Source organism: Aulonocara stuartgranti, assembly GCF_965226115.1.
Source record: "Aulonocara stuartgranti genome assembly, chromosome: 3".
Taxonomy (NCBI): domain Eukaryota; kingdom Metazoa; phylum Chordata; class Actinopteri; order Cichliformes; family Cichlidae; genus Aulonocara; species Aulonocara stuartgranti.
Genome location: NC_138941.1, coordinates 57999040 through 58012732, shown reverse-complemented (window position 1 = coordinate 58012732; position 13693 = coordinate 57999040). Strand labels below are relative to the sequence as shown.

General features: G+C 35.6%; 1 protein-coding gene and 2 long non-coding RNA genes across 5 annotated transcripts; all 3 read left to right on the top strand.

Moving 5' to 3' along the window:
* The first annotated feature begins 3719 nt into the window (after positions 1–3719).
* Positions 3720–10200, top strand: LOC309701841 (uncharacterized protein). Its single transcript, XM_082526123.1, has 7 exons — positions 3720–3801; positions 3896–3955; positions 4243–4497; positions 4812–5054; positions 5350–5496; positions 9825–9902; positions 10098–10200. Exons 1-7 carry the CDS (start codon positions 3750–3752, stop codon positions 10181–10183), a joined length of 921 nt encoding a protein of 306 aa, XP_082382249.1. The 5' UTR covers positions 3720–3749; the 3' UTR covers positions 10184–10200.
* On the top strand, positions 5751–8728 carry LOC309701894. Of its 3 annotated transcripts, none has more exons than XR_014275286.1 (5): positions 5751–5784; positions 5906–6522; positions 6881–7033; positions 7398–7488; positions 8093–8728. It is a non-coding gene; the product is annotated as an uncharacterized lncRNA (long non-coding RNA). The 3 variants fall into 3 exon arrangements; XR_014275287.1 differs by having other exon boundaries at positions 5760–6037; positions 6487–6522; XR_014275288.1 differs by having other exon boundaries at positions 5760–6522.
* Positions 10201–10672: 472 nt separating the features above from the next.
* LOC309701906 lies at positions 10673–12870 on the top strand. The gene is made up of 3 exons (XR_014275302.1): positions 10673–10734; positions 11022–11116; positions 12548–12870. It is a non-coding gene; the product is annotated as an uncharacterized lncRNA (long non-coding RNA).
* Positions 12871–13693: the final 823 nt, after the last annotated feature.

Genomic DNA, 13693 nt, shown 5'->3' with positions numbered 1-13693 from the left:
TACCTTCATAATTCAGGGTTCAGTTTTACACATGCACATACAGGAAAATGCACTGATTATGTGGAAACCTGATTTATTTTATGCTTTTTTCAGTGTCTGAAGAAGAAAATCAACCAACTCAAAGTCATTCCTCTTATCCGTCCCCACTGTGGATTATCATCTGTGTTTACCTGGTTGCTCTACCACTATTATTGATGGGACTATATCACTGTACAAGAGATATAGGTAAAATATATATAAGACTGCAAACAAGGGTGAAAGAACTTTAATCATGCCAGTAAAAATTTGTTATGCAGCTATTGTATACTTTCTGTGAAAAGAGGGGCGACTCTATTCAACAATAATGGGCAACAGTATCCAGTTAAATTCATGTATATATATATATATATATATATATATATATATATATATATATATATATATATATATATACTGTTACGGCCCTGGGCCTTGGAGGAAGTGAGACTGCCCTTTTGTTTATGCAATTCTAAGTGTGCCAGGACTCGTGGACGATTGGCTGCCTGGAGATCCCATAACACTCCAAGACCAATTGACTGGCTGATTGTCCGCACCTGGGAGTATAAAAAGGCTGAAGATTCTTCACACTGTGGGGAACTGTTGCTCTGATGTGAACATGCAGTGGTCTCCTCGGCTGCCTAATATTTGAACTCTGTTTGTAAACTCTGATATACAGCTGACCTTAGTTTTACTAGAGTCTTGTGTTTGCTGGCTCTCCTTAGTTAACCCTTAGTTTTTATTCTTGCCTATTCTTTTTAATGTGTATTAATTATTTGCCCGGTGGTCTGTTGAACAGCCCTGTTGGTTTTCAGTTTAACATTTGCAATAAAACCCCTCATTTACTCTGATTTCGTGAGATGTTTCCCCCCACCTGTCGCCTAGCAGAGGGGGTCGTAACAATACTGCAATATGACTTACTTGCTTTGGGTTCTAATTGTGATGATTAATAATAGATGGCTGTATGTAATTTTAGATAAAATTGGAGACATTCATAACTATATTAAAGTCATATTGTAATTGATATGTTGTCTTTAGATAAAATGTCAGTCTTTTTTTTTTCAACAGCAAAGAATGACCTTAAGACTGTAGCTGTTTACTCAGCCATGAGCACTGGTAAGACTTGACAATAAGCCTTTAAACATTTCAATATTTAAAATGTTATTTCTTCATAACTTGTGTAATTTTCTGACTTGTTTCTCAGATCAGAACCTGACTCATATCAAAGGCAGTTTCAGACCTCCAGTGTTTCAGTCCTTTAAAACCAAGTGGAATTAATTTTGTCAAAGAGAGAGACTACGAATGTCAAAGGACCAAGTGAAGCCAACTGAAAATCAAGTAACCTGTGTGTTTTTATCACTGAGTGTATAAACACCCATCCACAGAATAAAGCTGGAATCCAAACAGAACTGGTTGTATCATATCTTAAGGAATCAAATCTCCATATATTTGAATATTTACACGACAGTCTTGTTCTGTATTTTAACATACTTGTACTTTACATAGAAAGTGTTTTATCAGCTTTGCCAATCTTTTATACATTATTATTTTTGATATTTTTCCTAATATTGGAATACACACACACATACACACACACACACACACACAGTGCACTATTCCTTTTAGGACTTAATGTTGTAGTTACAGAAATTCAGAACAAAAAATGTTCAAAGGCACCCAAACAAAGTGACAGCCTACAGTCTTAAAATGGTCAACCTGTCGTGAACTCCACCAAAATTGCACTTTTTAAATCGTCCCTTTGGGTTGCAGTGTTAATATTTGTCTTTTAATCAGTGGTATTGCATTACGTTTTAGACTTAAATGTACTCTCTTTCACAACCTGGCTCAAACTTTTGTGACGCAGAAAGATATAGTCTTAAATTGAGAGTAAGAATTTTAATTAAAGTAACAAACAATCACGTGTGAATCTCAAAATGACGTTAAATGTAATGTAAATGTGTGAACATTTGCATGTGAAACAAACAAAAAAAAAACAAAACAAAACACACACACACATCCATTCTCTTCCACTTATCCAATTCGGGGTTGTGGGGGGTGGACTGGAGCCTATCCTTGTTGCCAAAGGTATGCTGAGCTATGGACAGGCTGCAGAGGTAGCCATACCATTCCAGGGCTTGGTTTTAGCATGGGGGTGTAGCCAGGACCCTTACTGGATACCGGGTGACATTAAACCTTCGACTCCCACTCTAAAGGTGTGCAGTCTTACCACTACACTATCCAGTTGCCTGCATAGTTCACATATTTCCTCATGTTTGTGTGGGTTCTATCCAAGTACTACAGCTTCCTCCCACAGTTCACAGACATGCAGTTAGTGGGGTTTGGTTAATTGGTAATTCTAAATTGCCCATAGGTGTGAAGGGTTGTCTGTCTCTCTGTGTTAGCCCCATGACAGACTGGTGCGCTGTACCCTGCATCTCACTCTATAGTAGCTTTTGTTAAAACTGTATGCTTCAAAATATGACTGAATTCCATTGTGTATATGTTACATTAAAACAATTTTGTTTTAACTTGGTAACTCATTAAGGATCAAATTCTGATGTTTGGTTTTGTAAGAAAACTAAAGACATGAAGTCGTCAAATATGTACTCACTGAGATTATTTAAGATACAAACATGTTTGTAACTGGGTTTGAAACCCTTGATGGGTATCTCGATCATTGGTTAATCATGTTAAATACATGCATAATTCTAATCAATAACATATACCCCACATTGGGCTAATACACTGAGATAACGGTTTGTTCATTTGCCAGGAACCTAAAAGAAATTTCCCAAGATATTCAAAAAATAGCAGATATAATCAAAGTTGTCCAGTGATGCACAAGGAATACTTAAAGAGGACACTTGTCCAGTATAATGGTACATTTCCTTATTTTTTATCATTGAGGTCCAAGCAAAACCCCCTGTGTTTAAAAATAAAGCCAAGACTGAAGTACCGCAGTTGATTAAGGCTAGCTCCAAAAACAAGATAAACCTCACAGAAAAATTAAATCATATATACAGTCATATATAAAACAAAAAAAACAAAAAAAATGGTGTATCATTTCCTTGTTTCCAAAGTAAGATATGTGATCTTTAATTGACAGGTGTCCCAGCACAGGTACTTTTAGCAAAACGCTGTCTGCTTCCCTAACTTATTAAGATCTGCAGTGTTTCTGATCTTGGTTAAATGGAATTTTCATTTAATTATCTGCAATAATAATATATGGTTAAAAATGCAGCATAGTTAATTATATCAGGCCAATCACAAAGTCTCTGCACTGGTTTTATAGTTCAGTGTTAGTATGTTTTATGGCCCTACTATGGTTAAATTCACAGATACACTTTCTAAGCAAGCTTATTAGTATTAGCTTAAATTCATGGCATTAGAAAGTCAGAGACGTCATCATTTTGAACTCTCCATTTATGCTACATGTCCATGGCTCAAAAGCTAAAAATAGACTCTCAAAATTAAAGAACTAATTATCATAGTGGCCTAAATCAGTTTTCCATGCCATGTATTCTTTAGAGTGAAACTGTAAGTTCATCATCTTAGAAAATATGACCTTCACTTAAAGCCTGTTCTTGAGATGAGTAAATACAGTAAGTGATGACATGTAAAGGACGATATAAACTTCAGCTGTGGTTGTTTATAGACTGAGGTTACAGTGAGCGTGACTCTAACTCTGCACAGGAAGAGGAAACTCTCAAATACTTCAGCTGTATTTCAGCCTGATGCTCAGTCAACTGGACAACATGGCAGTTACAACTCTGTGCTTCAGGATGAGTAAGTGTCTAGTCTCAGGTTTCTGTATGAGTTTATATGACCAGTTGATAATTTTTGAGGACAAACATCAAGAGTTTTTTTTTTGTTTATCTAGTGATGGTTGAATTTATTCTGCTGGGAACACAAGTTCAGAAAAGCTGTACGTGGGATCAGGGTGAGTTTGTTTATTCTTTTTAATTTATTAATTTATTTAGAACTCATTCATTCTTTTTGTATAAACAATGTTAAGAGCCAAAACATGTTCTGTATGTGCTTACAATATCATTTAGGATCCTCCATTTTTACTTTTTCATTAAAACATCTCATTATTATTTTTAGGTAAAGTGATTTGTTAATTTTGGTTTACTAAATAATACCAGAAGGCATTTTAGTTTGAAAGAAGCATTTACACAGTTTCAGTTTTAACAGTCGGCTGTGTAACTAATATATTCTTAATTTCAGATGCAGCTGTCCCTCGTGTTACTCCAAACAGACTGCAGCACTTTGAATATGAATCTGTGTCTTTGCATTGTGATGGCTCCACTCAGCTGAGAGGGTTTAGGAATAATGAAGCATTTAGTCCAGCATGTGTAACAAAGAAGACATCATCGGGTTCCTCCTGTGTGTTTGATAAAGTCTATCAAGGAGACAGTGGAGAGTACTGGTGTGAGGCTAAAGGAGGAGAGCGAAGTGATACTGTTAACATCACAGTCACAGGTGCGTGTATCACAGCTGGTTTATACTGCAAATCAATTTGTTTTCATTCATTAATTCATTTGTATATTTATAACTTATTTATTTGTGAAAAAAATATAGATTTGCACTCGCTTTCATCCCATTGGTAGTTACGAATACCTTCTTAAGGGTTTTAATACGATTATCTGTATGTTCTTGTACCTTGTAATGTTGTGTATAGTAGTAGTAGTTTATTGTATCTCTTTATCGCACTTAAATTTTCAATAATCTTTTCAGATTATCACAAGGAGTGCACATAAGAAAAAAAAATATTATCATGTTTTATAAATATTTAGGTGGTTCTGTGATCCTGGACAGTCCAGCTCTTGCTGTGCTTGAAGGCAGCAGTGTCACTCTTCTCTGCAGAAATAAGACGACTTCTATCAACTTTGCATTTTTCTACAAAGATGATGTCATCTTGGAAAAAAGAGCTGTAGAAAAGATAAATATTGACAATTTTTCCAAGCTGAATGAAGGTCTCTACAAGTGCAGCATCCCTGATGTTGGAGAGTCACCGGAAAGCTGGCTGGCTATGAAAGGTGAGTCATAATAACATATCAGTTTCAATTAGAACAGATACACCTCGTTATTAGGCTTTAAGAAAAATAATGTAAATGTATAGACACATAATCAGATCTAGTAATTTGACACTTGGAAGAAAAGTTCAGTTTGTTTGTTTTTTCACTACAAAAAATAAATAAATAAGGAATTATAAGAAGATTGAGCGAATGCTTTATATTCATTGGAACAAATGTTCACTAAAAATGCTTGTTTCTTTCTGTTAATTTATTACAATATGTATAATTTATAAATACAAAAACATTCTGTGTCTAGTGTTATCTGCATCGCCTCATGAAGACACTCGCCCTCATGGTTCTGACTACAAATATGTCATCGCCCTGCTTTGGACTGCCATCATCATTTTGATCATGATACTGGTGACTCTGCTCGTTCGATTTCTTCATACGGGGAAAGGCAGAGGTAAAAGTGACTGTTACCTCTAATAAACTGTAGGCAAAAGACTCTCTTCTTCTTCTCTTCAACTCTTTCATGGCATGCATTTTCAATTTCTCTTTGCTATTTGGGCTGATTGGGACCTAATGAATGTAAAAACAAATAATTACCTGATATTTGTTTCTGAGAAAAATGAAATCCACATGTTAGTGCATTTGTTTTAAATTTCTATAGAACAGTGGCAGTATAATATCCTCGTAAGTGGATATCAGGCCCTTCACTGAAAAAAAGGGACTGGCCATCTCTTGGATTTATGTAAGCATCTTGCATGTATTTAACACAATTGCCTCATGTTTTAAAGTTAAATGTAACTATATAGTGTAAAAACTACATGATATGCAGAAAGGGTGTATTAAATTGTTCATATCATGTTCAGGTGAAGTAAGTCAATAAGATAGCAACGTTAAATCTCGTGAAACCACGCGTGATTTCATCTCGCGGGCTTTGGATCGTGGTTTAAAAAAGGCATCCATCTCAGTCAAGTCGAGCAGCCAACTCTACGTTTTTGGTATGTCTTGATTTTTTGAATTAATATTTACCATATTTCAGACAAATGTAGTTAAACGTCTAGAGTGTCGCCATGTAACATGCTAAAAAAGAGCCGTTAGCTTATTTGCTGTTTTATCTGTTGTCAAAGAATTGGCGCTTTTTCATTTGAATTTGTCTTTGGCACAAGAGCCGTAATATCACATTAAACCTAATTACGAGGCGCTCATAACATAATTTGGTTTTCTGTGTGAATAGATTTGCCAACTGACTCTTCAGTTACATTGTGTATTTACTGCACCATGGTGTTAGTGAGATTTTGGACATTGAACAGCTTTAGCTAATATCATCAGCGGCATTATGCTAGCTTACATCCCTACCCCTCCTGGCCTCACCTGCTGTCCTTTTGTTTTTGTTTTTGTTTTTTTTTGCTGCACATTGAGAGACGACCTCTATTCTGCATTTCACCAGGAGTCAGCTGATGGATTGTGGGTTCAAGGTGTTATGGTAAGAAAGTATATTCTATTTTCGTTTCTGTAACTTAATTATAATGGGTTTTTTATAATTATTAGGTGCATGCATACTCACCCTATTAATACAACTGAGAAATCCAAAATCTGCCATAGGTTTAACTTATACCTGTATGTATTGCCAGAAAGGTGATTACTGGACTCGCATTAATGCACACTTGAACTGAAATGAGGTTGTAACTTGTGGGTTGTTGGGTTGCAAATCAGAAACAAACATCTTTGGATTTTTTTTAATCCCATAAGATCTGGAAACACAGTTTTTATTCAACAAAACATTACTGATTAACCAAGCACAGTGCCTGCTGTTATTTCAAAATAATTTTATGTCATTTCAGATAAAATGCAGCATTCCAGTGCATCCCAACCATGCCTTTGCAGTCAAGGTTTCTGACGGAGCTGAGTTTCTCTCTGACAGTCTGCTGAAAGTGTTTGCAAAGTGATCGGGGGAACAGGGCACAAAGCTAAAGGATGTAGCTGCCATTATGACAGTAAGAACTTTAAAATTCTTTAACTACAAAGTGTATATGTATTGCATTAGGTCAGTAAAATTTTTATGCTACATCCATTGAAACAGTCAACTATTACCTGTGAGTAATGATTCCACTAAAAGGATGCCATAATTTTCGTCATGCATTTACTGGCCCACTGAGAAAAATTTATCTTTTTTTAAAAATAAATGTTCTGGAAACTATATATCCATAAAGTTGATGTCAAACAGGAACTTTTGATATTGCTTTGTAGATGCTGGTGTTGCATGTTGACTGGTTTAAAAAGTCAAGAGTTTTTGTCTGGGATCATTTTCTTCTGTGCTACTGAAAAGTTCACAAATCTCTGTTTTCTTTGTTATAATAGTCAAGGATGACATTAATGCTCGGAGTCCCTCATCAAAGTGCTCCGCATCTGTGTGAAAGACAATTGCAACATCTTGGTGCAGGAGTTCATGGTGAGTGTTTTATGAGTAGATTGTGGATTTGCAACCTTTAAAAATGCATTTAGTTATCCACTTGATCCTCATTGGACTGGTTAGGACCAGTAGTCCTCTTTAATAATTTGAAGTTCACATGAGGCCTGGTAGTGAACTCGGCCGCCGGCCCTTGAGGCCCCACCCCCACCCCTGTATTAGGGGTCACATCAGTGTGAAAAAACTTTAAATTTGTCATTCTAATGAACAAAGGAAAATCCCACCAGTATTTACATTAGCTTTTGTTTGAAAAAAAAAAAAAAAAAGACCAACTGACCAACAGCTAACCAAATTGTGGGGCTGAAAGTCTAAATTCTAACATCTTCTGAGTGACATAGCCTGGATTTCTGATGGGCCGGTGTCTTTCTAACAAAAACTAATGTAAAGCATTTGAAATTATTATGTTTTTCACCCTCTCTTAGAAACTCTGTTAGACCATGAATGGCAGCATGGCAGGCCACTCTTTGGCTATAGCTATTTACTATGTTGCTTGCATTGGTTTAAATTACTCTAACATTAGAACTGGTAGATTCAAAAGAGATGAGTTTAAAAAGGAATCTTAAAGAAATGTTTTGTGTTTAACCAGGACTTGACTGAGGCCACTGCACAGATTGAGAAAACCACAATGAACATCTGTCTCCAGAGGATGCACCAGGCAATGACTTTTCTGATGTTGTTCTTCAAGATCTGGATAACGTGACCTTTGCAGTAGCCATGCTGTTTGGACCTTTTTTATTCCTTCAACATGAGTTACCCATCACAACTCTGCTACACTTTTGAGGTGATTCAATGGGTGGTAATGGAGTTGGATGCAACTCAGCTCTCAAGAAAAGCTCACAACTAAGACAAAACTGCTCCTGCAACGAAGCTCACTGTTATGCATGTGAGGTGACCAGCTCTAGGTGAGAGGACATTTAAATCTCACACTTGTTCTGCTGCATTTTTGAAGCTCAATTCCAGGAACGGATCGCAGGGTTCATTTTTATATACTCTGCAACTGCCATGAGGACGAGCTGTTTTTTGTTGTTGTTTGTTTTTCCTTTTGCTCTGTACAAGTTCTCTGTCTGTTTGGCAGCATTTTTAAATTTCTCTTTGTATTTTTTCTTTCTTTTACTAGTGAAGAAAAGTAGCGTGAACAGTTATACAGTCTAAATATCCCATATGGGTCGTGTGAAATGGTATTTTCAGTTTCATTCAGTTGAAGTAAAGAACGTTGAATATTTCTAAGTGTGCTGTTTTGAACCAAGATGTCACAGTATGATCAGTGCTGTAATTTTTGACAGTCACTGTATCAATGTTATTTTTGCGTCTCTTGAATAAAGTTTTTGACCTGCAAGTGCTAATTTCTTTAGTTATTGGGGTAAAATGGGTAGTGTTAATAGGAAGGTGTTTGCCAATTCAGTAACCTAATTTAATGTTAATGGAAACTAACATTACCTCAAATTGTTTAGTTATAATTGTTGTTTAACTGAATCTTGATGTCAGAGGCCTTAAATAGAATGTTTTGTATTGTTCTTTCCCAACATTTTTCAAAAGAAACAGTCTAATTTCTTTGCTGCGATTGATTCCAGAGAACACGGAAGAACTGACATTATTTAACTGTTGATTTATATAGATTCAGTAGAGGAGTAATGTCAGTTTAATTCTTTACCTACTGCAGTGAAATTAGACATGTTGTTTTGAAAGGTTACTGGTGGATGCCAGCAACCATCTTGGAAGAGAACAATACAATCTGTTATAAGGCCTCCATTTGAAAATTGTGTATTTGATACTAGAATATAATAGCAAAATGTAATTTGAAGATAACATGTAGTATTTAAGTGACCAAGTAGTATTGGGTAAAAGTTATTGAATCGTGTTGGGATAACGTGAGAAAATTGTGAAGGATTAAAATATTCCAAGAGCTCAAATTACTTCATCAAAACATGTTTAAGTCACATTTTATCAACACAAATTGCACAGGTTTATTGAACATGAATAAATTGTGTTAATTTAACTCAATGGTTTAAGTTGCTGCCAAAGCAAAACATCTGTGTGCAACAAATGTCCACCATTGAATTAAGTAAATCCAACAACATATTTTTTTCAGTGTTGTAGAGCAAAATTTAGTATTGTGGTCTAGACAACCCAAAATGTGATGTCCACATAGGAGGTTGAGGAAATTATATACTACATTATTGATGAGGAAGGAGTGACCAACCACTAAATAGAAAATGGTTGTATGAATGACTGTTAGTCTTCTTTTTTTTCTGACTTTTTGTCATGATAAAAAGCTAAACTTTAATTCATATTTTTTCTTGTATCTACGTTCATTTCAGGATTTCTGCTTTTCTGTTCATCACCTTTACAAAGGAGAACAACAGCAGCGTCTATCTCAATGGAAGCCAATCCAGCAGGTAAATATTAAGTTTGCTACTGTTTTTTCTTTATTTTCTTTAATTTCAAAGCAAAATAGAGGGTTTTTTTTGATAATCTGATATTTACTGCTAGAACTCTAACTTTTGAAATCACCTGTTTTGCATATATACATAGTCATGTTGGAATGATAAGCTTTAATCCATCTTCTTTCTCTGTGTCTCTGTTCATGTCAGGATTTCTTGTTTTCTGTTCATCGCTTTTACAAAGGATACTAACAAGCACATCACACTCTGCTGAAGCCAATACAGCAGGTCAGTAGTTTGGAGCAAAATAGTGTCATTGTGTCAACTGATTTTTGTTTTTAAATTGCTAGAAAGACATGGTTCTTTGTATTTTGTTGTATATCTGTTGTATTGTTGTATTTTTTTTATCTCAGTGTGACAAACATAAAATGTGTATGTCTAAATTAATAACACTTTTTTAAAACATGCACTGCTTCTTTTGAGATACTGAAATACTTTTATTATTTATAACAGGTTGACCTCCGAGAATTACGAGAGTCAAATTTGGCAGCAGTAGCGTCATCATGTGACGTTTGAGATATGCTGCATACATGCGGGATATTTTTACCTTCCCTCTATGTGTTATATGCAGGGTTTTGTTTTCCATCCATCTGGTGTTTGTGCTAATGTGAACCTGCCTTGGGTCAAACCACAGCATAAATTCACAGACAGAAAATGCATAAAAGTTCAGCCTGTAATATATGTATTTATAATTGGTTATGTTATATACAGCTTTTTTTTTTTTCTTCAGATGAACTTGTGTACTCCACTTTAAGCATTCGTGGGGCCCAACAAAATTGCCAGCCAGGTTAGTATCTTGATTTTATTACATTTTAGATCTTTTCAAAATGATGCCAGTACATTTAAATCATATTACTATTTAAAGCCACTGTAAGACAGTAACTTTAACTTCATCCTCTTACTCAAGATGTTAAACTGAAATGCCAGTCAAAACTGTTCATCTATTCTTAGTTTCTTTAATTTTTCTGAAATATTTTCAAAAAAAGAATTCGCTCAATTTTTTTTTTTTAAATCTTCTCAGATTATTGTATCTTTTCTCCATTAAAGTAAAACATGTGATCTTCTTGTTTTCAGAAGAATCAGACTTGTTGAGCTCCACAGTGAATTCCAGAGGAGGTGAAGGCCCAGGGCTCCCAGTGAAGGAAGATATTTATTCCTCTATCCGGATTGTAAGACTACTGGTCTTTGGCCTTCAGAAGCCATTCCTACTTACTGTAAACAATTGTTATAGTATAATGTCTCTGTATATCAATGTCAGAGGTTAGCTGTCATCACACAGTGTAACACATTAATGCAGGGAAATGTGCTGTCATTTCTTTTAAATCTATCATGTGGATCAATGTGAACATTTTTTAAAGACAGCATTAAGGTTCTATACCTGAGGGTTCATTTAAAAACAATTGAATTTGTCATTTATGTTCTTGAGTTAAAGGAATATGACACGATTTCTTTTTTTCTTTCCAAATTTATTTATTTATTTATTTGAGCAGTCAACTTACTGTCACAAGTTAAATGACAGAAGACCAAATCACCAAAGCTGACAAGTTAGAATTGAGCCAAGTTTGGAGTTTTTGCTAAAAGAAATGTAAATTAGTACTAAAAAGAGCAGACAGAGTGAACAACTCCCTCTGATGGGCATGCAAACATTTGCACATACATTCAGTAAGATTCATGCACTCAGGGATTCCTGGCTATTAGACAGACGCAAAGCATAATTTTACAACATCCTCTCATCCAAAACTGTTAAAAACTCTACTCTCACTTGAATCCATGAATAAAAAGTATAACATTAGTTTACACAAATGCTCTATAAATTCTTTAGTCAGTGACGTGCAATGTTTTAGAAAAATGCAAACATCACAATTTATACAAATGAAACGTCAAACCAAATACACCCCAAAAAATCTGGTCATGAAAAAGCTACAACATAACACTGAGTACGAGTCATCATCCAGGAATATCCAGAACGCCTCACTTCTTTGCAATAGTAAGTCCTGGTTTTTAACCCTTGGAAGTACTGGAACATGTTTAACGCCACAAAATCACAAAGATGATAAATCATGTTTGGATATCAATAAAGTGGCTGCTAAGAAGTATGGTGAAAATTAACTTCTCCTTCAAGAAAGGACCTTGTAAATACTGCTGATGTTGCAGGGTGGGATCAAAAGGGCTCCCCCTGGTGGTTTTCAGAGGTTTGGTGTTCTGGGGGTTCTACACTGCATATTTCAATAAATTGCTGCACTTATTTCCAGTTTCAATTTCCTAGTAAAATATAAAGGAATGAGTGGTGGCTTAAGACCTGAACATTAATGTATATTCTTTATTTTGAAAGTTAGCCTCTTCCATTCTGAGAAATGCATTCAATTTGCAGTGGCTGTCATGCATACATTCAGTGAAGCGGCCATGTAATTGTGCTAGGCCTAAAACAGATGTCTTATTAGTCTGTAGTGTATCAGACTAGTGCTGGTGTAAGGGTGTGAGTGAAGTTATGTACTTGTCTTGTTACCTCTAGAGTAAATTTTGCTTACTAAAGCCTGGGCTTTAAGCTATGTAAAGGACATGTACATCTTTATTTCATGATATTTTATTCTGTCTTACAGGCCACAGAGAGCAGTGACACCTGACTCCAAAAGTGGAGGAGTTCTCAATTTAAAGCTGTGCTGAAAATCTGAAAAAGAACAAGAAAAATGTTTGTATATAAAATTGTAACTGTAATTTTGAGAGTATATTTTTTTGTTTACCTTTATGGGACCTGCAGCTTTCCCCTGATGTTGACGAGAGGAAAGTTTGATTGTTCTACTTGTTGTTCTATATGGTCGGCGCTTGAGTGTCTCCAACTTTCTCATGATGATTAACAGGGTGTGCTATAAAGCTGAAACTGAATGCTATCTCACATGTATAGAATAAAGTGACACATAAGTGATAAAACTAAAACGTGATCAACAGATAAAATAAATTTCAATCACAATGACAACATTTAGATATATTCATTTCAGTTAAATTTTATTTATATAGCAAAGTCAAAGTTCATTATGTTGTCAAGAAATGTTCCCTCTAAGCTGCGCACGTGCGCAATTGCGCACTGCTGGCACGGTCTCTGCGCACAGAAAATCTGCGTTGCGCACAAAAAAAAATCCAACCTGAATTGAAATTAAAATTAATACTTTAACAATTCTGTTTTGCAGTGTTAGTCAGTGAGTGACTGGCTGCTCCTGTATGGGGTTAGAACGATGCCACCTTATCCCATAGTCCAGCCAATGATGCGATTTACATTCGTATATAGGCAGCTAATCAACGTTGTTGACAGGCTATGACAGCGTCCTTATGTGCTGACATCGGTCTTTTAGCTAGCAAAGCGGCTGATGTGAAGTGAAGCCACGTTAATGACAACATGTAAACCATTGGAGATGTGAGCAGGACAGACGGAACAATTGATGGAAAAAGTGTGAACTTTATACCAGTTTTTAAATCATGTTGATGGGCCACGTAAAACCAGAGGTATGATAAAAATATCTGCAATGTTTGGTTTCCTTGCTGAATACTATCGTTGTTCATATTTACTGCGGGAAGAAACGGTAAAAACTGCGTTTTATAAGAAAAAAGGCTTGAAAGCACTCTCCGCCTGTGAGCAGAAACAAACTCCACCCCCCCTCTCCCTTTCCTATTCGTCCAAAAAAAGTACCATTCGACCAATCAAAAAATGATATGGCAACGTGGCATCTAGTTGTTAAGAAACGGGGGGAAGT